The sequence below is a fragment of the Notothenia rossii genome (genome assembly GCF_949606895.1).
Source record: "Notothenia rossii genome assembly, chromosome: 1".
NCBI lineage: Eukaryota > Metazoa > Chordata > Actinopteri > Perciformes > Nototheniidae > Notothenia > Notothenia rossii.
Window position 1 is genome coordinate 22,250,302 of NC_136912.1, and position 24,232 is coordinate 22,274,533.

The following is a 24,232-nucleotide window of genomic DNA, read 5'->3' on the forward strand; positions in this document are numbered from 1 at the left end:
GTTAAACAGTTTATGAAGTAGTAGCTGCATTGATAAAAACAGTGTTGCGTGTGGGCGGGGCCTCGCTCTCCGTCTCGGGTGTAGGGCGTGAGCCAGCGGCTGGTGGGCGCGCCCGCTGCGACGTTGCGGAGGCTTCAAGATGGCGGAAGCCCTGACAACTCAGGAGCAGCTGGTAAGGGTCTCTTTACGGATTTGTTGTACTCATGTCCCTGCCATGTTTGTTGTGTAGACATGTCACCCTTAGTTGCTTCTCCAACCGGCGATTTTTTTGCCGAGGTGATTGTCCCAGTTAACGGTGTTTTCCAGTAAACAGCCCTGGCCCGTTCGCTCCTCCCGACTGACTCCGGTGTGACTGACAGCAGTTAGCATGTGTGTTAGCACGATGGCGTTCGCTAGTAGTAGTAGTAGGGATCAGTTAACCGGCTATATATGTCGATTACTCACACCCTTGATAACCCAGCTCTACATGGAACACATATAAATGATCATATTGCTAATGTCACCAAGCGGTACGTCGTTGACTATGGTTTGCCCCAGACATGTGGCTTCTCTTGTCTTTAACGGTACCGTTAGCCATCCTGCTGCCACATGTAACGTTAACCTAGCTACTGGCTAATGCTAATGGCTATTGTTGACTAGCAGGGAATTTCCTCGACAGCTATCTTGCTAGACGTTAAAAATAATGTTGGACCAAGTGTAAAGGTTTAACATGACAAAACACTCATTGCTTTAAATGTTTAATGTCATAATGTACCATGACACAGATAAGACCCACTTAAGATCTTCATACTACCCGAGTGTTTGCTATGAGCCAACAAGCATCGCAGTGTCCTGCCTATCAGATTTACGGTAGAGAATTCACAGAAGTGATCCTCCGGTTCCTAGCATTGTTGTTGCCAACACTTTCTAGTAAAAGGGGCGGGCCTGACTTTGATGGAAAACACTAAATGTCAAGCAACAATTGTGATGACAGCTTGATTTCATAGCTACTTCTTTTATCTTTTCCATGGTTACCTGATCTCTAGGATAAGTCACAGGACTCTTGAGACATTACGATGTGTTTCTTGGTTGCTAGCATCACTTTCCAAGAGCCAGTAACATACATCCATTATCCGCCCTGACGACCTATGAAGTCTGTGTTGAAAACCTTTTCTAGTTCACGCTCCCAGCTGAAATCAACGACTTGTTGCCTAGAGAGCTTCCTAGTGCTAAATGTAATCTGAGATACCGATGGTAGAATACGCTGTATCCAAAGGACGCAACATAAAGTTACTCATTGAGTCATTTACATACACAAATGACACAAATTCAACATTGATTCAGGTGAAAAGTGGTGGTGCAGTTACAACTTTTGTAAGGAACAGTCACTTTCGATCACATTACTTAAACAATTGTTGCATAATGACATGATAAACGAATAGTAAATACAAATTGTAGTGGTGTCAACGGCACTAAACTACCCTATGATATCCTTATGTGTTTAATTTGACCCCTTGCTTCTCTGTCATGGTCCGATCCCAAGGGCCCTATCACAATTATTTGTTGATTTTGATGGACAAAATATGTTATGGCACAACATTTAATCAAACAGCATTGCTTTCCCTTCCATGGTGTGCTACATTCATGCTATTGTTTCACATTTGTACATCAAAGACCATTCCTTATTCATAGTGCATCTCCTATAGCAAATTATAATTAAAATTATAGCAAATCTTTTCACCCAAAATGATATCTACATAGCACTGCTTACACTTTCATTGTGTGCTACATTACTGCTAAATAACAAATCCTTGCATTAAAATAAGACCTGCAATTAGTATTTTCATCAAATCTCTACTGTTCTACTCTGGACTGTAGTCACGATATTTAGGAGAGATGTCAATGTGTTATGGAGGTATTTTTAACTTCAAGCTCAAATTCCGTTATGTTCATTTAATTATGGTAAGCCTTAATTTTTTGTTTATTGTGTAGCCCTAGCTGTGGGTGTTTTTTATTGCCGTATTTTTTGTGTTCTCTATGTTTGCCTCCCATCTAATCAAGAAATGGGTCAAAAGACAAGATTGCATTAGGGTTAGGGGCGAACAGTTCATGGGGTGGTATACATATTGAATCCACTTTGTCCCATGAGTAAGGAGATTCAAGTTTGGTACATAGCTGATGTGTTAATCTGTTGTTAACAGGGCTAAGGCTACTCAATTAATCGTATTTTAATCGCAATTACGATTATGGCTTGCAACGATTACGAAAACAACGCAATCGAAATAAAACGATAATTTTTTTATTATTATTATTACTTTTTCTTTTTTTCATGAATTTTTTTTATTATTGTTTTTTCAGTTGAATTATACTTAAAGTTCAGGGTAATCAACTGTTAAAAACATACTGTTAACCCTTACTGTTAACATACTGTTAGCCCTTACTAGGGCTGCACGATATTGGAAAAAACTGACATTGCGATATTTTCTTGCCCTGCGATATATATTGCGATATGAAAAAATACAGGAATTGAAGAAAAGGCAGTTTTTTTTGTCCGCAAACCATCCTTTCTTGAACTTTAATGCTATACAATTGGTATTTTTTTAACTATATTTAACCGGATGAAGGATTTTAGTCACGGACGTCTGGATCTTAAGTTATCAGAGCAACAAGCTGAGCTAGCTCGGTTAGCAGCACCGGACTGCCCTGGAGAAACACACGAAACTACTTTATTCAGTGTTTTTCCCTTTAATCACCGGGTCCGTTTGGTTTGGAGATTTGATTGTGATTGGTGGTTTGCTGTGCATGCAGAGCCTGCATGTCACTCACTCAAGTAGCCCTGACATGAGTTTTCCTTTTGTAGCAAGCAGCAAAAGAATTGTAACATGACGTGTTTGAGTTCATTCGTTTTTTAAATCGCACTTCCTGCGATGTGAATATCGCGCATAAATAAGCGATTATCGTCACGACACGATAAATCGTGCAGCCCTAGGTGTTACCATGCATTGTCCTTGGCCTGGTTACATATTTGGATTCCGCTCCTTTGGGTGACATCCAGCTGATTCTTGTGTCCTGGCATTTGAGTGCTCCCATTCACATTATCTTGCTGGGGCACAGCCTGCTGAAGCCATCTGTATCACACATTTTTGTAACTTAGGCAGGGAAAAAACTTCAAAGCTGGGTGTGCTGAGAGACTCATGTATTTTCTTTGTCATGTCAGTTGTCAAGCCTATTTTGTCTTATATTTGAACAGTTTCTCCCCTGGTTATTCCAATTCAGGACACAATACCTCATCTTTTTCCTTCCATCAATCAATCATCATGTAATGTTTATTTATATAGCCCAATATCACCGTCTGTACAGAATATGAATGAAATCCATCTTCTCTCTCCTGTGTGTCCCAGGCTGTGGAGGAGTTCCTGGGTGAGGTGCGCAGCAGGGAGCAGCCTCACAGCGCTGGGCTCGTGTCCCAACCCACAGCTGTAAAGTTTCTTATGGCCCGCAAGTTTGACGTCTCCAGATCCATCGACCTCTTCCAAGCATACAAGGTATTGCACTGCATTAAATGGTGATAAAACTGAAATCTGTATTCATTTCTTTGATCAGCTACAGGTAAGATATTGAATTGCAAGCTTTGTGACCTCACTTTCTCAATATTGTAATTCTGATTGGAAATAAGATTTATTTGGTGGTGTTTAAACTACCCTTTTGCAAAAAAGAAATAAATCAGGTCATATGATGCAGGGTTTACCATTTCTTTATGCTGTTCTACTGGCACCCTAACATATGTCACTGCTCTCCACTGTAACATGTCTGCAAGTCATGATAACGATGTGTGAGACCACAAAGGCTTCTGTGCAGATTAAACAGGAGGCAGACATAACGTCATGAACACCCATAACAATCGAATGCACAACAACAATCACTACCTCTGTACTGTGTTGGAAGCATGTTTTGAGGGTTTCTTTATCATCAAAATTGCATGAACCTTACAGAAACAATGCACCAAACCAAAAGTCTGACGGACATTTTTATTTACAAGCTTAAATGGACGATATATTTTGTTGCAGTTTGTTTACATGCTTTTCTAGCTGCAAGCTAATGGCACTTGTATTCTCTCCTGTCTCCAAGAACACAAGAATCAAAGAGGGCATCATCAATATCAACCCTGACGAGGAGCCCCTACGCTCTGAGCTGCTCAGTGGCAAATTTACAGTCCTGGTGAGTCACAATTCATGATACACAGAAAATGGTGCACATGCGGGTCATTTAGGGACAGTTTTTTCTTTGTGTTCAAATTCCTTTGTGTCTCTTTATGAATGGAGATGGAGTTAAAGATGGTCTGAAACTGTATACAGTTGCAATCTGAATTTATAGCTGCACGTTTCGGCGAAATGAATTTTCCATTGATTTTTGTGATAACCTGTTAATGCATCCTACCAGCCTGGCCGTGATGCAAATGGTGCCGCTCTAGCGCTCTTCACTGCTCGTCTCCATCGGCCAGACGTCACCACCCACAGAGCGGTGCTGCAGGCCATCATCTATCAGCTGGACAAAGCCATAGAGAGGTGATGCACTTTACCTCATTGTTCTGCTATACTGGAGTACTGCCTTATTTCTAAGTTAATCTCTGTTATATTTTATGAAGTCATATTTATTTGTTATAGCAAGCTTCTTTTGACCATCTTCCACTGTTTTAACTGGAAAATCTTGTTCATTGCTTCCCAGTTTACAAACTCAAAAAGACGGCCTCATATTTATTTACGACATGACCAACTCCAACTATGGCAACTTTGACTATGAGCTCTGTGTCAAAATCCTCAATTTGCTCAAGGTAATTATAAGAAGCACCCTCTGTTGTTCTCGAATCTGCCTGCCGTCAAGTGCTTGTGTCAAATCCGTTCCCCCCAAACACCTTTCATCATTTCTTCTCTCTGTTATTCCTCTGTATTAGGGGGCATTTCCAGCTCGTCTGAAGTGTGTCTTCATTGTATCATCACCTCTTTGGTTCCGCGCACCTTTTGCAGTCCTCCGCTTATTTGTGCGCGAGAAGCTGAGAGAAAGGGTACGTATGGCACCTTTTTCAGTTTGACTCAGAGTATAACATATTGAATATGTGGTTTGGATGTCATTTTAAATGTTTTGGTCTTCTCAATCCTCCAGGTGTGCACAGTGAAAGCTCATGAGTTGGCCGGTCACATCCCCGTCTCCTCCCTCCCTGAACACCTGGGTGGGACGTCCCAGTATAGCCACGTGGCTTGGATCCAGTCCTGCGTTAACGCACACACAAACGCAGATCAGGGCGACACACAAGAACAGGACTCCCGCGACTGTGTGGGGAGCCTGCTGCGCTCCTACAGCTTAGAGTGCAGCAACACAAGCGCAGGCGCTACTCTGTCCCACACCCACATAAACACACAGCTAGGTTCCGAGCTAGCCGTGGCTAACTCTAACTGCTACGACGATACTAATGCTAACCCACACAACCACTGCGGAGTGGTGGAGGGCAGGACTCAAGGCCAGGGGCAGAACCAGCAGAGCCCTCAGTCTGCTGCAAACAGGCGGCAGGGGAACCACCAACACTGGAACGGCTCCGCAGTGAGCGGGGACAACATGGCGGTCAGCGGCTCGAGCCCCAACTTCAACATTAATGGTCGTGGCCGCCAAGCCCCTCCCCAATCAGATACGCCCCCCGACACACCGCTTTCCCATAAAGATGATGGGGATGAAGTGGATGGACAGTTAGCGGACCCTGCCCAAAGCTCTCAAAACGACGATGTTAAGGAGGAGGATGACGAGGAAGAGGAGGAGGAGGAGGAAGATGATGATGATGGGGAGGAGGAGGAGGATGGGGAGGATGGGGAGGAAGAGGAAGGCGTGCCCCCTTTGCCCCAGAAATCATTGCCTCGACCCCCCCACCAGCCCTCCTCCCAGTCCCCGCCCCTGTCTTCATCGTGGGGTCCTGATGAGGAGGACAGCTGCATGGAGATGTCTGTCCACATGCCGGAGCAGGGAGGCATGAATGTGCCCGATCTGGTGGAACACGTGAAGAGGAAGAAGAAGAAGGGGATTTATCAGGAGTACGAGGAGATACGAAAGGAGCCCCCAGCAGGCACCTTTGACTACTCCAAGTAAGAGATAAGAATATTTTATCCATTGGGCTCATTTGTCTTTATTCTGTGTTCTTCTGGCTCTCTCAACCAAGGGGAAAAGAGATAAAAGATAACGTTTTAATATTTAATTCCTCACATTGTATTCTGCCTTAACAGAAAACTGGCAAATCAGATAAAGAACAGGTACAGCGATGTTCTCTGCCTGGACCAGTCACGGGTGCGACTCTGCGAGCTCTGTGATGATGAAGATGAGGTAATCATTTATTCAACTCTCTCTCTCTCACTGCTTTAAAAAATACAAAAAATTGAACCAAAAGTTTTAATCTATTTCTTTTTATGTCTTCATATTTTATGTATTCATATGCGTGATTGGAAAGCTTAATGCTCGTTGTTTGCCACCTTGGCTTCGGAATATATGGTTATCATGACCAAAACTATTAAGTTAAATTGGTTGTAAAAAAACGAAAATAAAAATCGGTGGTATGGCTTTGGAACAAATGTTGGTATTGGCAACGTACCCTGTTTCATAGTCATTATAATAACTTTTTTATGTGACTCCAGTCTACCGTTGAAACCATTAACTGCAATTATCAGGCCTAAAAATAAACCAAAGTTAAATGTGCTCCTACAGGAGGCAGTAGATTCTAACAGCAGGGAGTCTCACCATGTTTCTGTGTGTTTTTCAGACACCAGACTACATAAATGCCAGTTTCATGGATGGGTACAAGAGGACCAACGCCTACATCGCAACTCAGGGTGAGCACTTTACTCTGCCATTTACAATTTTTGTTTTGCTCCAACACAACTCAGTCCTCCCGCAGACCTCAGTGGGACCATGACCTGACAGATTTTGTGTCCTTCAGGTCCTTTGCCAAAAACTTTTGGTGACTTCTGGCGCATGGTCTGGGAACAGATGGTACTTATCATTGTCATGACCACCAGGTGAGAATTATTTTACATCTTAGTTTGGTAGTAAATTGTGTGTAAAGGATTTGCAAAAGCTGTGTGTATTAGGGCTGTTTATTGTCAAAAACCAGGCGATACGATGCCTAAACGATCATGCTACAGGGGTGACTATTCAATACATTGCCATATCTTAAGCAACAAGATATATCACATCAACACAAAGTCAACAACTGAGTTCCTTTGCATGAAAACTATTAATAAAAAATGGATACAGTATCACAAACATACTATTGTGAAACTCCCCTATTTCCCTACTTCCCTACATCCTTACTTTGTATACAAAGTGGTAGTCCTAGTAACAGCATATCCTTGATTGGCTGATGATGAGCTAAAGAGATGTGTAACTGTGTCTCAGGGTGGTGGAGCGCGGGCGTGTTAAGTGTGGTCAGTACTGGCCTCTGGAGGATGGAAAGACTGAGCAGCACGGATACTTCCTGGTCAGGAGCACACACGTCCAGGTGTTTCAGGACTTCAAACTCTCTCATCTTGAACTTTACAACACACAGGTACGTCATGCTGACAGCATTTGTACTTGTAATAGTAGATCAATTCTTAATTATGTTAATTGGATTTTTTTTTATAAAGATCTAATCAAAGATAACTCGATATGACACAGCTGCATTTAGTTTGTGGAATTCCTGTCAGTGCAATCTCCTCAGTGTGAGAAAAAGTTTTTAGAGAGTACTTGTCCATGGAAAAGTGAGTTTGGCAATTTACTTGTCCGAATACATTTTTTGGGGCCACTGGAATCTTCTTCTTCGCCATCGTATTTTACATTTTCCCACGTTTTTTACGACACCGCTAACGTAAATGAGCGGTAAGATTTGACTGCATCACACATAGGGTTGGGTATCGTTTGGATTTTAACGATTCCGGTTCTGCTTTTCGATTCCGGTTATTTTCGGTTCTCGATTCCGCTTCTTTGAGAGGGTAAAAATAAGTCCCATGACAAACTGGGAGAAAAATATATTTATGAAAACATTAAGTCAAATCTGTATTTCTATTTACAAATCACCTCATACTGTTTAATTTCTTACGGTTATTGAATACAATTATATAAAAATAATCTCTGCATTGTTTAGTTAATTCTGAGTGGTGCAGTTTGAGAATGTACAATTGGCCCAGTCTCCTCTGATGTTACACTGCAACCCTCCTGTGAGACAGAGTCCAACCACACAGTCTGTGTGTCCAACACATGTCCTGCAACACACATGCTGCAACCTGCCTGTGAGACAGAGTCCAACCACACAGTCTGTGTGTCCAACACATGTCCTGCAACACACATGCTGCAACCTGCCTGTGAGACAGGGTCCAACCACACAGTCTGTGTGTCCAACACATGTCCTGCAACACACATGCTGCAACCTGCCTGTGAGACAGGGTCCAACCACACATGTCCAACACATAGGCCTAATAATACATTATATTTATAGCCTATAGGCCTAGCACTTTTGTAAAACTCAAAGACGCTTACACATGTCCTGCAATACACATGCTGCAGCTGCCCAGCTGCTCACTGTTTGTAAAAGTAAATAAATAGTATTTTCATTTTAATTATGTACTTTCTATACCCTGCTTCATAAACAATACTGACATCCCTCTGCTCCTCCGAGTCTGGGGGTCCGGGGATGTGAGGACCGCGCGAGGACACAGTGAGGCTGCTTCACTTCATAAAGGAAATGGCGGTCAATATTAACAACACAGGAGCTAAAACACTTAATAACCTTCATTACGTGTTCGAGAAAGAACATAAGAAAGTTTGACAAAGATGACGCTGTTAAACGGGCAGCGGATCCGCTGTGCGTAGAAAGAGAGAGAGAGAGAGAGAGAGACGCTGAGCTGCATCGTGCAGCGATCAGCTGATACGGAGCATAGAGAGGGAGAGCTGCGGTCCGCGGGGCTCGGCCTCGCCTCCTTTCCTCACAACTCTAATCAATCCCGGGACCGGACAATTGTTATTTCTTGTTCCTACTCGGAACCGAGTTTTGCTTCCCAACCCTGCCACTGTGCTACACTTCCCGCCCGCCCCCGTCTACCTGTACAGAAAGCGGCGAGATGCATTTCCTTAGGAATCGACAAGCAGAACCGAAACTAACATTTCTAAACAAACAATGGCGGACACGTACAATTTGCGAATGAGTTCTGCCTTTTGTAAACTGAATTTATCAATAATTTGTCAATAAATCAGGGCGAAAAACGTCACTTGTCCACCGGACAAGTCAATTGAAAGATCTACTTGTCCGATATTGTAAATAACACTTCCCGGACGGTGGGACGTGTACTTTTTCGCACACTGCTCCTACATTTTTTTGTATATATTACCGTTTCATTTTATTTCACAATAATACTTGACATGGATACTGGCCTACAGGCTTGTACATGCTATTTGTCTGATATCTTTCTGTGGTCCTTTATGGCTTTTCTTCAGTCTGGGGAGCGACGGGAGGTGTGCCACTACCTCTATGTCAGCTGGCCAGACTTTGGGGTCCCCAAATGTGCTACAGCCATGTTGGACTTCCGTGAGCATGTCCTGAGGAGGAGGGAGGCTGCGGTCCAGAGCCTGGGCTCCAGCTGGACGGGCCCTCCAGGGGGCCCCCCTGTGGTTGTGCACTGCAGTGCCGGCATTGGCCGCACAGGTAAAGCGCTTGATATGAACTCTTATCTTCACTATCCTGTGTTTCACTCTTGTTGCTGTTACTGCTTTGACACTTGAGTTTTCCAAACAGCGATTAGAAACAGAATTGTCTTATTTTTAATCATAGACCAGAACTTCTAGTATTATAAATATACTTCTTCATACTTTTTTTTTGTGCACTTTAATTGATCTACGATACGGTCATACTTTATTGTCAGATCAAGTCTGACATTTTTCTTGCATTGCAGCAGTTCCATTTGCAACATCAAACAAGGATAACAATTAAACCCATATGTTTATGCTGAGACATTGTTCCTTTTGAGTAATGTGTGGCTTTATGTTGGCCTACAGTCTTAGTGTAACTCTAAAACAAAACAATTTAGTTAGACAAGATATTTTTCAATTCTAACTGTACTACATAAGTCTCAGTATACTTGGACACTTTCTTTGCAAACGTCTAGCTTAAAAAACATTTGTTTCATTTACCAAAACAGCTAAAGTTTGAAAATATCAAGTAATTGTACTTTAGCATCTAAAATGGATCCAAGAAGTGTTACATTTGTGAAAAAATGATTTAATCATCGCTAAAATTCAAAACCATCTTTTTTATAACGTGCCAAGTATGTGTATGCAATTTGGTAACTTGTTTTGTTCACCTTTTCATCCTCTCTTTATCCATCTCCCCTCCCTGAAAGGCACGTTCTGTACACTGGACATCTGCCTGTCCCGGCTGGAGGACATCGGCTCGGTGGACATCCGTCAGACGGTGCGACGGATGCGCACACAGAGGGCTTTCAGCATCCAGACCTGGGACCAGTACTACTTCTGCTACACAGCAGTCATCGAGTATGCCCAGCGCAATGGAAAACTGAGCCCAGTGCAGTGGTCCGACTCAGACCTAGAGACTGACAGCGAGTGAGGGACGCACGTACAATAAAACGAGTGGGATAGCCAACATAAGCCGAAATCATAGGAACGAAAGAATGAAGATCCAGAGGAGAAGAGCGAGGAAAAAAAAAAAAAAAAGACTGATGATGGATTTCTAGTTTCGGCTCTCGATGTAAAGACTCAGACTCACAGTTGCTCTTCCTTCGCATGAATTGATAGACGGAGGAGGTGGAGAGCTGGAGATATAACATGCAGGGAGTGGAGACCGTGCATTGCGTCACCGATGAAGCAAGCTGTCCTGCCAATTTCCGAGCCCCTTTTTATTTAGCAAACTGCGAGGGGACTTGGCCTGCCCTGAACCTGTCTTGTTGACAAGAGAGTTGTACGAGTTGTAGCATTTTTTTTATATTGACTTGCACATGAGGAATGACAAACTTGAAATCTTTCCCTTGAAGCCCTCCAAACCCCAGTCTTGTTCCTTTTTTTATTTTATTTCATCCTTTTCAACCCTGAACATCTCTGTGATGACAGAGGAAATGTGAAGGGTGTAAAAAGGTGAAACTTAAAAACTTTTTTTTTTTTCAGAGGAAATGCTTGTGTGAGCAAATGGTCGTAAGCGACAGTAGATCAGTGTGTGAGCCATTTAGTCCGTTTCCGGTTTTTCTTTTTTTTTCATGTCCTTTTTTTTCTATGGTGCATTTTCTACTTGTGTTTCATATTTGTGCATATGTAGACTAACTTTTCAAAGCCAAAGTCCTCACCCTGAATGCTTGGATGTACTCCTTACTGAGATATTATAGACTGAAGCCCATGTATATTCTTGTAACATACATTTATACATTATTGTGCATAATAACAACCTCTAAAAGAAGAGCAAAAAAAGCCTTGTTTAATACAAATTGACTTAACCATCAGAAGAAATATCTATGTAGCGAGCCAGGCTTTGACAAAATACAGAAAAGAGTTCTGTTATCAAAAATGATATCATATTGCAAATCTGTGGGATTTATCAGGTCTTACATCATCTTTACTGTTGAAGCGTTCTGATTGGACGGTCTTAAGTAATTTGGCCTTAACTTGATTCACTGCCTCGTCATTCTCAGACCGAAACCATATCTGAAACTGTAAACTTTAATTTCCCCTTTTGTTCTTTCCCTTTTTAAATCTTACTCCCTTAATACCACAACTGTTGTTTTTAATTCTCGGGGCATATTCTGCCTCAGATAATTGTGCCTTCAAGTTTCCTTGGCTTAATGTCTCGCTAGTATAGTAATAACACCCAAACGAGTGCACTTCATTAGTACACGTTGACTATGTTCCAGACAGGACACCCACATTTTGCCTATAGTCCTGTACATAGTGCACTACTCGTGAATAACGGGAGAGTAGTGAGTAACCTGGGACTAAGCTCTGGTTTGAGACATGGCTATTCTCTTATCATTTGACCTCAGGGGGTAATTCTAGTGTTTTTGCCTAGTGTCAAAGTTCCATTTCTGGGTTTGCCTCTGGTAAATTATCATTTAAGAAAAAAAAGTATATCAACTTTATTTTGTATTTTTTACTGTATTGTATCCTACTATATTTATGTCTTTGTAAAAGTTCTACAATATTGAAATCATTGAATGTTGGTACGAGGCTACAAAGAAAAACAGAGTAGTTAAAGCATTTGATAAGCTGAACAAATCAGATGGGGAGTGAAATATATTTTTTGTTTTTCACAATGAGATTTTGGTGGAAAGTGTCACTTGCCATTGTATTTTCAGAACTGACTTGTATAAATGTTGATTGTTCAATTCTAGGAAAATAGAGGGGGGGGGGGGTCAGGGGAAGCTAACAAGTATGTTTTTAGACAGCTTATTGTTAAACTCAATAACAATTAACTTCTTTTTCGTCTGGTACCCAATGCCAAGGACAAGACAAAAGAGAGCTACAAAGACAACAAAAAGAGCAAAAAAATACAAGCAGCTGCCATTTTTGTTCACAGAAGTCCAGCCTGGTGTCTATGAGTACAAAAATATATTTATAAAGGGTAAAGGTTTATCAGCATGGAAAGCGAGCCTTGAATGTTTTCTGGATAATGGAGTCCGAGCAATTAAGTCAGACAGACGGTGATATTGTTGGTGAATGTGGACCCTGCATCCCTCAATACCAAAGGCCCAGGCTCACCCTAAAGAATCTTTCCTCTCACACAGCAACAAGTGCAAACAAGCATGGACCTACCAATGCAGCCTTGCATCCACACGGACACAAAGACTGGAGCACCTCGGGAACATTACTAAAGATTTGAAGATACAAAATGGGAGATTGTGTGTGTAAAAGACTGGTCCCAATGCTACAATAATTAGTTGTATGAGAAACAGAGAATGCAAAATGCGTTTGTCATTGGTGTTCATTTAATGTTTTCTTATGTGCTTTAAGTTCTCGTGAATTATGGCCTTTTACATGTCAGCCCGGCTGTCCCATTAAAGCAACGGTATTACTATCTTGAATGAGTACAAGGTTTATGCGATCTATTTCCCACTGGATAGAGTTGTGCATACATAAAGTACACCATGCTTTCAGTGAATACTTCCCCATAGAATCTTCACTTTCCATTCAATGTTGCTGTTTAAAAAAGCATTTCTCAGTTTTCCTCACCCCAATTATAAAAGCAGCCAGCTTTAGGCCTATAGATATAGGTTTAGGAAAGTACATTTTTACTCCATAACGATGTTTTCTGGCCATAAATTACTACTTGCTTAATAAATTACGTTTTTGTGTAAAAGTAAACATTTATATAGTTTAAAGTATATAAATGTAGTTATCTCACTGCATTGTTTCCTTACATATCTCATTAAAAACAGGACTTTTGTACTGGGTGTAAAATTTGACATTGCTTGTCTTACAATAGAAATATTCAAAAGCTTCTTTTAGTCCAGCAAGTTTAATTTTAGCGTCAGATGTCATTGTTTTTTTAATTTTAATTCTATCCAACAGTTTTTCTGGAAATTGAGGATTTTGTCCCCCATTACTTATACAGGAAACATAAAAAAAAGGATATTTAAAAAGCCAATATGAATGAGTAGAATGCCACATCTCGCAAAGTAAACACATTTGAAAAATGTGGTTTGTGATTCAGATAATCTCCATAATGGGATGGGATCTTCCATGGCTCATGCTTCATCCTTCCACCAAGTTTCATCATAACAAACAACAGCTAAGTAAAAAAAAGTTAAACACCCTTTTTTAAGAATAAATATACAAGTTCTTATATTTTACCGGTTAAAAGTTACACTGAGAATGAAAACAATCTAAAACTACATTTTGTGTGTTTCTTTGTTTGTGTGTGTGTCTGTAAATTGATATTATTTTTTTATTAGCATCATCTGCGGATGTGGTTCCTCTGAAATGAGTTGGGGTATGTTTTGTTGGAACGGGAGCAGGAGGCGCAGCAGACACTTCTGTAGTAAGGGTACACACAGAGACGAGCCTGGACCACCACCACACAGTTATGATACTGGTCGCTGCAGGATGGATCTGTTAAAGGGAAGGAGGCGCAAGTTAGTGCAAATGTCCTTCTTCCATTCAGTTGTTTCTTCTACAACAGGGGTGTCCAAACTTTTTCCCCCGACGGCCACATACAGGAAAATATACGAAGGGCTGGGCCACTAACTAGAGGTACAGTGGGGCAAAAAAGTATTTAGTCAGCCACCAATTGTGCAAGTTCTCCCACTTAAAAATATGAAAAAGGCCTGTAATTTTCATCCTAGGTATACCTCAACTATGAGAGACAAAATGAGAAAAAAAAATCCAGAAAATCACATTGTCTGATTTTTAAAGAATTTATTTGCAAACTATGGTGGAAAATAAGTATTTGGTCACCTACAAACAAACAAGATTTCTGGCTCTCGCAGACCTGTAACTTCTTCTTTAAGAGCCTCCTCTGTCCTCCACTTGTTAACTGTATTAATGGCACCTGTTTGAACTCGTTATCAGTATAAAATACACCTGTCCACAACCTCAAACAGTCACACCCCAAACTCCACTATGGCCAAGACCAAAGAGCTGTCAAAGGACACCAGAAACCAATTGGTAGACCTGCACCAGGCTGGGAAGACTGAATCTGCAAAGGTAAGCAGCTTGGTGTGAAGAAATCAACTGTGGGAGCAATTATTAGAAAATGGAAGACATACAAGACCACTGATAATCTCCCTCGATCTGGGGCTCCACGCAAGATCTCACCCCGTGGGGTCAAAATGATCACAAGAACGGTGAGCAAAAATCCCAGAACCACACGGGGGGACCTAGTCAATGACCTGCAGAGAGCTGGGACCAAAGTAACAAAGGCTACCATCAGTAACACACTACGCTGCCAGGGACTCAAATCCTGCAGTGCCAGACGTGTCCCCCTGCTTAAGCCAGTACATGTCCAGGCCCGTCTGAAGTTTGCTAGAGAGCATTTAGATGATCCAGAAGAGGACTGGGAGAATGTCATATGGTCAGATGAAACCAAAATATAACTTTTTGGTAAAAACTCAACTAGACGTGTTTGGAGGAGAAAGAATGCTGAGTTGCATCCAAAGAACACCATACCTACTGTGAAACATGGGGGTGGAAACATCATGCTTTGGGGCTGTTTTTCTGCAAAGGGACCAGGACGACTGATCCGTGTAAAGGAAAGAATGAATGGGGCCATGTATCGTGAGATTTTGAGTGACAACCTCCTTCCATCAGCAAGGGCATTGAAAATGAAACGTGGCTGGGTCTTTCAGCATGACAATGATCCCAAACACACCGCCCGGGCAACGAAGGAATGGCTTCGTAAGAAGCATTTCAAGGTCCTGGAGTGGCCTAGCCAGTCTCCAGATCTCAACCCCATAGAAAATCTTTGGAGGGAGTTGAAAGTCCGTGTTGCCCAGCGACAGCCCCAAAACATCACTGCTCTAGAGGAGATCTGCATGGAGGAATGGGCCAAAATACCAGCAACAGTGTGTGAAAACCTTGTGAAGACTTACAGAAAACGTTTGACCTCTGTCATTGCCAACAAAGGGTATATAACAAAGTATTGAGATGAACTTTTGTTATTGACCAAATACTTATTTTCCACCATAATTTGCCAATAAATTCTTTAAAAATCAGACAATGTGATTTTCTGGATTTTCTTTTTTTTCTCATTTTGTCTCTCATAGTTGAGGTATACCTAGGATGAAAATTACAGGCTTCTCTCATCTTTTTAAGTGGGAGAACTTGCACAATTGGTGGCTGACTAAATACTTTTTTTGCCCCACTGTATATCGCCTCATAAGTTAAAGTTAGCTAAATCAATCAAATGTTGGTAAATCATGCTTGTGAGTGGTGGCAGCTCATCCCTTAAAGCAGAAGCCTCAGATTGATTATAATAAGGACAAATAGGAAGGGTTTATTTCAAGCTTGTTATGTAAACAAGTAATTGGGCTTTTTTCTTATCAACTAAGACAGAGTTGTCAAACTCAAATATACAGTGGGCCAACATTAAAAAATCGGTACTAGTCGAGGGCCGGACTTGTTCAATGTTTATTTCAAAACGTATTGAAATGAACTTATTGCACATATTCAACCTGGAACTAACAAAGCTTAAATTATTGCCTATAAAAACAACATTAAATAATCAGTTGCATTAATTTCTTATGGCTCTATCTGCAGCTTTTCCGGAGTCACAGCTTCAAAAAAACTATTTCCCTCAAAGAACAAAACAAACATGCCCTGTTGTCGCAAGAAAGAAAGTGCAGAAGGAAACATCCATTGAAACTCAGTGTGCTGCTCTGTGATGCTAGTTCAAGCCAGATACTTGGCATCTCATATTGGGTTCAAGTTCATCAATGTTTGGGCTCAGGCTCTGAGCTGAGGAGACCCTCAGGATGGAGTGAAGGTGTGCGTGCAATATACCGGCGGGCCAGATCTAATAGTAATTCGAAATTATCCTGCGGGCCGAAATTAAATCCACCAAGGGCCTGATTTGGCCCCCGGGCCTTGAGTTTGATACATTTGAACTAAGATATGTTAGAAAATATTTCCAACTTTCATTGACTGAATTTATTTGAAAAGTGTTCTTATTAACACATGAATACTACTGTGTAATATGTTTACATGTACAGTTAAGAAGTACAATATAAGACAAGTACAAGTTTCATTTGTGGGCCGTATTTCATTATACTTTTTTAATTAGCTGAGGGCCGATTCAAAATGGTCCGCAGGCCGCATTTGGCCCCCAGGTCGTAGTTTGAACACCCCTGCTCTACAATATGAGTCTCAAGGCAGTCTAAGCCCTCAAAGTGGAGTCAAAATCATTCTAAACCCTTTTTTATCGCCATGTTTTTTTTCAAATGCTCAATTCTTCCTCCATATGAACATCTGCATGGTAACATTATCAACATTGACAGCATCACAGAGAAATCTCACTCCAAACAGGTCCTCTCTGACCCTCGTGTGCACTCTGACCCAGCTGCACTGACAGTGGGCACAGGAGGGTAGTACAACACTGGCTGACAGACTCACTTATCTCAGCTACACAGGGATGTTTGTTGCACTCTTCTCGGCTTTCTGGGGTCAAAGTCGGGTCACAGCGGTCACTTGGGGAAATGTTGTCGGCAAGACAGCGCACCTCACGCACACGGTAGCCCGTGTTGCAGGAGCGTGAACACTGAGGTGTTAGAAAGAGAGAGTGAAGACAGAGAGGAAGAGTCGCACATACAGTACAGTATACATCATTTTATTGGAGTCCTAAATATGGACACCACTTAGTCGTCACAACTAAATCCATCACCTTTTGAACTAATTCTAAAGAAGTTGTGGTATCTGGCCATGCAAATATATTTGAGAAAAATTGCAAAGTTGGTTCTTATTAAACTGAATGTGACAAAAGAAGGGAGCCACATCTGAAGGGCTTGTTGAATCCCTTGTGTTTTCAATAAGGAAGCTCACACAAAACCTATGGAATTTCCTATTTTTATGTTTATGGGTTGGTAGGCACTACAGACACCAAAATGTACAGTATATGCACCAGTACTGAAAAAGTGAGTTTCTGGTGATACAGTATGTCCCCTTTAAAGATGACATTCATAAATCCCATCAGCAAACTGTCTGTCCTGGTGACTCTAGATAAAACAAATATATATACCCTCTGAAACTGTTAAGGTCAAGACCTTTTGAATTATACTTAAAGGATTAAAATGATTTGATCTAGTCACAGATGTTGTTTGAACATTTAACGTTTAATTGACACCAAGTGTCCCAACTATTGACTATGGCTCTGACTGATACCACATGAGGGGCATGTCTTGCATAGTGGAAGAAGGGAAGACTTTGAGACACTTACCACGCTCCACTCTGTGACGTACCACTGGACACCGCATGGCTTCAGTCTGCAGGGCTGAGCTGTGATTGGCTGAGAGAGACTGGAACATTTGAACTGGTCCACAACCTCCATACGACCATCGTCGTTGAAAATACAAGCCACACTCCGGGACTGTGTGCCATTCCCGCACTCTGCAGAACACTTCACAACACACACACACACACACACACACACACACACACACACACACACACACACACACACACACACACACACACACACACACACACACACACACACAAGCAAAAGTTCAACACAAAAGGTAAAGGTTCAAATGTGTTGTGTTTTCAGCTGTATGTGTCCGTGTTCATGTCAATTACCTGACCCCAGGGTCCGGTGTACCACTCCAGGCTGTTCTTGCAGGGGCCTGAGTCACATGGTTTCAATTCTGCTGGGCGTTCCCCCTCGCAGCTGTCCAATGGCAGATCAGTCACATAATCCATCAGACACACTGCGGTCCGTGTTTGATTGCCTTGTCCACACTCTGCTGAACACTGAAAAAACATTACACTCACATAAACTTTTAATTGAAGTAACTTAGTTCCTACCTTCTTTCCCTTATTCCCTGTTGTGTCCCATCCTCCTCCCCCACACACACACACACACACACACACACACACACACACACACACACACACACACACACACACACAAATGGAGTATATTACACTATCTAACTTGTTTCTGTTACCCGTTGGCTCCAGAGGGAGGTGAACCAGCTGCGTGCACAGGCTCCCATGTCACAGTTCTGCAGAGTGTCTGGTCTTAGGTTCATGTTGCACTCTTCATCCTCCTCCACCTCAGCCTGGTTGCTCACACACACCACCTCCCTGCTGCGCTGTCCCACTCCACATGGCACTGAACACTGGGGGACAGAAGGTGGAAGAGAGAAAGGGCTGGATGTTTCATTAATGCTAAATATGTATTTTTAAATGCCTGTTTAATGACTGTAGACATGCAACTATAGCTCACATATTGTTTAGCTTTTTGGGGGGTAGGCCTATAGGCATTTTAGAATTCCCTAGGACTAGAGAATTTAGTCCATTCAGTTTGGAAGGACTTGCTCTTTATCTGTTTTATTTGTTCTATTTCCTATATATGTATATTCATGTTGCACTGTTGGAGGAGCCTGTGACTTAAAGGTCCCATGTCCTGCTTTTCCCGTTATTACCCGTCCCCTTGTGTGTTCTGAAGGTTTTTATGCATGTAAACGGTCTGCAGAGTCAAAAACTCTCAAAGTACACCCTTTAGAGAGTAAAACTCTAACACAGAAAAGACCTCACCAAAACGCCTCGTTGGAGATTTCTCATGTTCTTCCTGGACATTGTGACGTCTGAACACCCAGTAGCCACGCCAAGAGCTATGACCAGGCTGATTGGTCCAAATTAACCAATCCACGGACTTCCTCACACACACAAACACACACATACACACAGTGCAGGCAGCTCTGCTGATTTCTGCTGCAGGCTGATAACAGACAGTTGGGATCGAGCGAAATTCTCTCTGCAGACCCATTCTCACAGCGTTTATCAACCTTTTTCTTACTCAAGCCACACTTATTGCTTTTACTTCGGCTGTGAGTTTGTGTGTGCTCAGGATGAGTTTGGCTGTGTTTCGCTGTGTATCGCTAAACAAGGAAACAACACCTCCACGGAGCTCAGCGTGATTCACAACGTCCCGACCAATCAGAGCACACTGTGCTCACAGGGAGGGTGGGGGCTGGAGCTATTGGAGCTACAACGAGCCGTTAAAGGCAGAGAGTGAAAGTCAGTGAATACACGTAGTTTACAGAGATGCTGTATGAGAAACCAAAGTGATTTTGGAAAATTGCACAATATAAATCTATTCTAGTAGACCTCAACAATGGAATTATGATCAGTGGAAATGGCCATGACATGTCTCCTTTAAGTTTTTCATTGCCAATCTTGAATCTTGAATCTTCTTTACTGAGTATTACAATTTTAAACAACTTTATAACTAGTCTGTACTCCACTATATTTCAGAAGTGTACTTTATTGCTCTTCACAATTACAGTTGTACGTTACTGTGCAGATTCAGATATAATGTACAAATCAAATTATAATTTGATTAAATATGTATTGTTATTGTTGCATAGGTATTGTTCTCACCGGGCTCCACTCAGATCGTATCTCCCACTGGCTGCAAATCTTCAGCTGGCATGTAGACTTGGTCACCGGCCTATCAGACGTCCCACACAGCTCCTGTGCCACTGTAACCGATGTCTCCGTCCAGTTGGCGTGAACATGAGTTACCTGGCGACAGATGACCTGGCGGTGCTGAGTGCCAGGCCCACACCTCCTGCTGCACTCTGACCACTCCCCCAGGTCAAAGCTGTCAGCAAAAACAAAGGATGAGTGGGAGAAAATCAAGAGCAGTTTGCAGTCTGTCACAAGATATGTGGTTATACACTGAGACTTACGTTTAGCATGATCTTTTTCAAGTCCCAGCTCAATGTCCTTAATTTTACCAACCTAGTCTCCTCAAAGGAGATCATAATTGAACAAAAGCAAATAAAGCCAATTTGTGGTGCACTCGTATATATGTTTCTCTTCATCCTTTTGACTTCTAACGTTTAATTTCTGCAATCCTCTTCTGCTTTTTTCCCAACGGAAACAAATATTTCAGACTCACAGCTAACATACACTTACACCCTGCTAGATCGTAGCATAGTAAGATCTGTTGTGAGTTACCAAGACATGAAAACCAAAGCCACACCAAAGAGAGTCACGAGAGAACGGTCTATATGACACTAAACAGTAACGAAAACGACCGTTATCGTTCTCGTGGGGCCGGGGCCTCAGTGTGATTGACTCTGACGGGTAACTGACTCATGACTTGAATGTGTGTGAATGATGAAGGCTTCACGCTGAGAGACACTACACCATGTGTTTGTGTTTGTGTGTGCGTGTGCGTGGGTGCGTGTGTGTGTGTGTGTGTGTGTGTGTGTGTGTGTGTGTGTGTGTGTGTGTGTGTGTGTGTATGTGTGTGTGCGCAGCTCACTATGCAGGACAGGACTGCATGTTGCACTCTTCTCCCTTGTTTTTTGGTTCAAGCGCAGGGTCACAGAGGTCAGGAGGAACAGTTGTCTGGGAATCTTTCTCAACACACTCCCAGAGTACCTGATGCCTGCCTGCGCAAACAAACACACACACACACACACACACACACACACACACACACACACACACACACACACACAGAAAAAGACTAAGCAATAAATGTGTACACATTTTGCCAGATACTAGGTCATTTCCATTAGAAACAAATAATGATACAAAGTATGTAGTTTGCGAGCAATCTCAGCCCATTAACAGGTACTGTTAATAGTTTAAGCTGTCATTAACTGTAAGTCTGTCATATTTGATATTCTAGCATCTTATTATCAGAAGAAGAATGTTCCATAGAACATGAGTATCATTCACAAAAGAGAGATAGAGATTTGGAAAGTTTTATTGAAATGTGTGGTCGCCCTTTCTTTGAAATACGTGTGTTTCCTCACCAGTCCCACAGGTACTGCTGCACTCCGTCCGCCCACTGTTTGTCCAGGTGTAGGTGGGTTGGGGTTTCACGCTGGGCTCAGGGGGAATCTGGTAAGGATGGGGTTTCTCTTTGATGATGTCATTGTTAGTGACCTCACCTTGGTGCTCCTTCTCCCCTGGTTGGGTTGGGCCCACTGTCTCAGCTACAAGAGTAGAGACAGTTTGAGGTTGAAGCCCTAATTTGACAGGCAAGTAATGGACGAAAGGTCAACATGACGTTTTAAGAAGTTGAATAGATAGAAATAGGATATGATGCCTTAAATGAAATATAATATTGTTAAAGACCCAGTTTATCTATGATATCCAACACAGAGGATTTCAATAATTTTGCCAAATTAGATCTTCTTCTCAGGTCTGTGCATGCAAGTGTGGTTGATTGATTGACATCTCCCTCACACTGCTGTTTGCATTGGTACACTGTTTTGGTTGGGTAAAGTTACTCCGTTATCGCTCTTATAATTAGATTAAGTGCATACTGTAGGGAGCAATTTTAGACATAGCCATGGAGTCTGGTGAGATCTTGTAATTCCGAGCATTAGTCCAGCATCAGCCAGAATAGAGGTCTAATCAGCAACAGTATAAACAGGGGGCTTAAAGCATAGGTGTTGTTTTTTGAGAACTCTTGTACTTAAATCAATATTTATCAGCATCAAAAGACATACATTAAATGTAGCAACATCTAAAATATACAGTATTTAATGAAGGTTTAATATTAGTTATTGAAATGAAATCAGGCTCAAGTAACTGATTCATATCTCAGTGTGCGGTAAAGAGCTCTGTGCCAGAACAACGTTTGGCTGCCTGCCTGTTTAAATTGGTATCTAAATCCTAATCAAATTTTCGAAAACACAATTTTGCGGAAAATGATACATATTAGCGTTATCCTGAAATTTGAACTAAACAACCACACACTCTGCCCTGTTCATGCAGAAACAAATCTGTTCTGTGTTATGCTCCCTGAGGGCAAGCCAGAATATTCAGTATGAGGAATTGGACACTGTTATTTAGGCTCACTCCAATATGGTTTTAAGTGTGTGTTTTAGTGTTTGCACTCACCCAAGGGCAGAATAGTAGCAGGTGTGGTCTGCTCAGGAGTGGGGGTTGTGCTTTGTAATGGCACAATGTATTCATAGTATACTTTCGGACCTGGTTGCTGGTAGATTAACTGTGTGAAAGAGAAAGTGATGATGATGTATTGTACAGCATTGTAGTACAAGTAATTTTGTTTGTGTTAGTGCATTTGAATAACGGGCAGCTCTCATGGTGTGTTTTAGTTTGTGTCTCACATAAACATGCAGGTCTTCAGACAGTGGCCCGGGTGAAGTAATGGACTCTCCATTGCGAGAGCGGATTTCATTTGGCCGTTTGTACGTCAGCTCCGTTCCTACAACGGTGAAGATCCCCGGCCTGTCAATCACCCAGTTGCCGTTGATGATGGAGACACCACTTTGTGTCTGCAGAGCTGGAGGAAAACGCAATATTCATCCTACATTTTTTCATCAAAAATATGTCTCCCATGTGTGTGTGTGTGTGTGTGTGTGTGTGTGTGTGTGTGTGTGTGTGTGTGTGTGTGTGTGTGTGTGTGTGTGTGTGTGTGTGTGTGTGTGTGTGTGTGTGTGTACCCAGGTAGTTTCGGCTCTTTATTGTCTCCTGTATGCTGATGTTGCATGCTCCTGCAGGAATCTCTGTTATTTTATGGTAGCCAACACGAAGGAAATTCCTGGAGAAATGTCCCTTCACCAGCTCAAAACCCTGCCAACACACATGTTCACACATTTTAGTGCACAAAAATCCACAGGTACAAACACTGTATGTGCCCACTCATCTGCAGACTCGCTGCATGCTAGCTCACCTCTACCAAGGTTTCACCATCACTGGCATGTGTTGGAATCATAGGTTGGAATAGTATAATCATAAATTCCGTTGGATCACATTGCACATTTTTCTCTCATTTTCACTAATCCATTTTACTTTAGTACCCCTCTTTCTGGAAATCCCTAAGCTCACTCAGTCCAGACCCACATTTGGTTGGAGTTGAAGCCTTGTTGGTCTCCCTCTCCCCTCCCCGTGTACAAATCTCTATTTTACTAGTTTAACTCTTATGTTGTTTTTCGTGTCATGTCTATCTGGTCCTTCTGGTTTTTATTGTTTTATTCACAACCCTGAAAAAACTGGATCTGTTAGTGATTAGTTATCCTTAGTGACAAAAACACAGATAATATAAAACATATCATGTCATGCAGTTATTCCCCTGATTCTGATAAAGAATTTTAGCTGTGGTATGCATAAGCAAAACAACCTCAAATAAGCTTAAGTTATAATGGGTAAAGTAAAAAATGTCCTTCATAAATAAGAAAACAAGGATCTCACAAATAATATATTTTGCGCCAAAATTCACTTACAAAAGTATTAGAAAGCATAACATTGCATAACATTTTAGCTATGATAATCATTGTTATAGTTTTTCCATGGCCATCTGGATATCCTACCTTCAGAGGGAGTGGACTGGCTTTGGAATCCCAGGGAATAGCACTCGAGGGCGGGTAGAAAAGACAGATGAAGGGAAGGAGAAGCAGAGCTCGACCCTGCTGTAGGGGCAGGAGCTGCTGCCACAATACAGCCATGGATAGACTGAGGGAGGAGGACACTCACACACACAGACATATGTTTAATGGGAGTGTGTGTGTGTTTGTGAGCTGGGGTTGGCTTGAGAGGTGGGAGG

At 42.0% G+C, this 24,232-nt stretch overlaps 2 protein-coding genes across 2 annotated transcripts; one reads left to right on the plus strand and one right to left on the minus strand.

Annotated features, from left to right (window-relative positions):
• The first annotated feature begins 70 nt into the window (after positions 1-70).
• On the plus strand, positions 71-13,067 carry ptpn9b (protein tyrosine phosphatase non-receptor type 9b). Its single transcript, XM_079672013.1, has 13 exons — positions 71-172; positions 3,381-3,524; positions 4,108-4,197; positions 4,420-4,544; positions 4,705-4,810; positions 4,931-5,041; positions 5,140-6,107; positions 6,246-6,342; positions 6,776-6,845; positions 6,953-7,031; positions 7,411-7,561; positions 9,484-9,691; positions 10,386-13,067. Exons 1-13 carry the CDS (start codon positions 140-142, stop codon positions 10,607-10,609), a joined length of 2,406 nt encoding a protein of 801 aa, XP_079528139.1. The 5' UTR covers positions 71-139; the 3' UTR covers positions 10,610-13,067.
• adamtsl7 (ADAMTS-like 7) lies at positions 12,566-24,134 on the minus strand (the record flags this gene model as incomplete). The annotated part of the gene is made up of 12 exons (XM_079649217.1): positions 12,566-14,094; positions 17,092-17,236; positions 17,912-18,091; positions 18,271-18,444; positions 18,642-18,815; positions 20,080-20,302; positions 20,972-21,101; positions 21,471-21,653; positions 22,567-22,675; positions 22,797-22,972; positions 23,133-23,262; positions 24,000-24,134. 12 exons carry the CDS (start codon positions 24,132-24,134, stop codon positions 13,940-13,942), a joined length of 1,914 nt encoding a protein of 637 aa, XP_079505343.1. The 3' UTR covers positions 12,566-13,939.
• Positions 24,135-24,232: the final 98 nt, after the last annotated feature.

Coding starts and splice junctions, on each gene's coding strand:
- ptpn9b (XM_079672013.1), top strand. CDS start 140: ATGGCGGAAGCCCTGACAACTCAGGAGCAGCTG. Junction 7,032..7,410: donor ATCATTGTCATGACCACCAG/GTGAGAATTATT, acceptor ACTGTGTCTCAG/GGTGGTGGAGCGCGGGCGTG. Junction 7,562..9,483: donor TTGAACTTTACAACACACAG/GTACGTCATGCT, acceptor GCTTTTCTTCAG/TCTGGGGAGCGACGGGAGGT.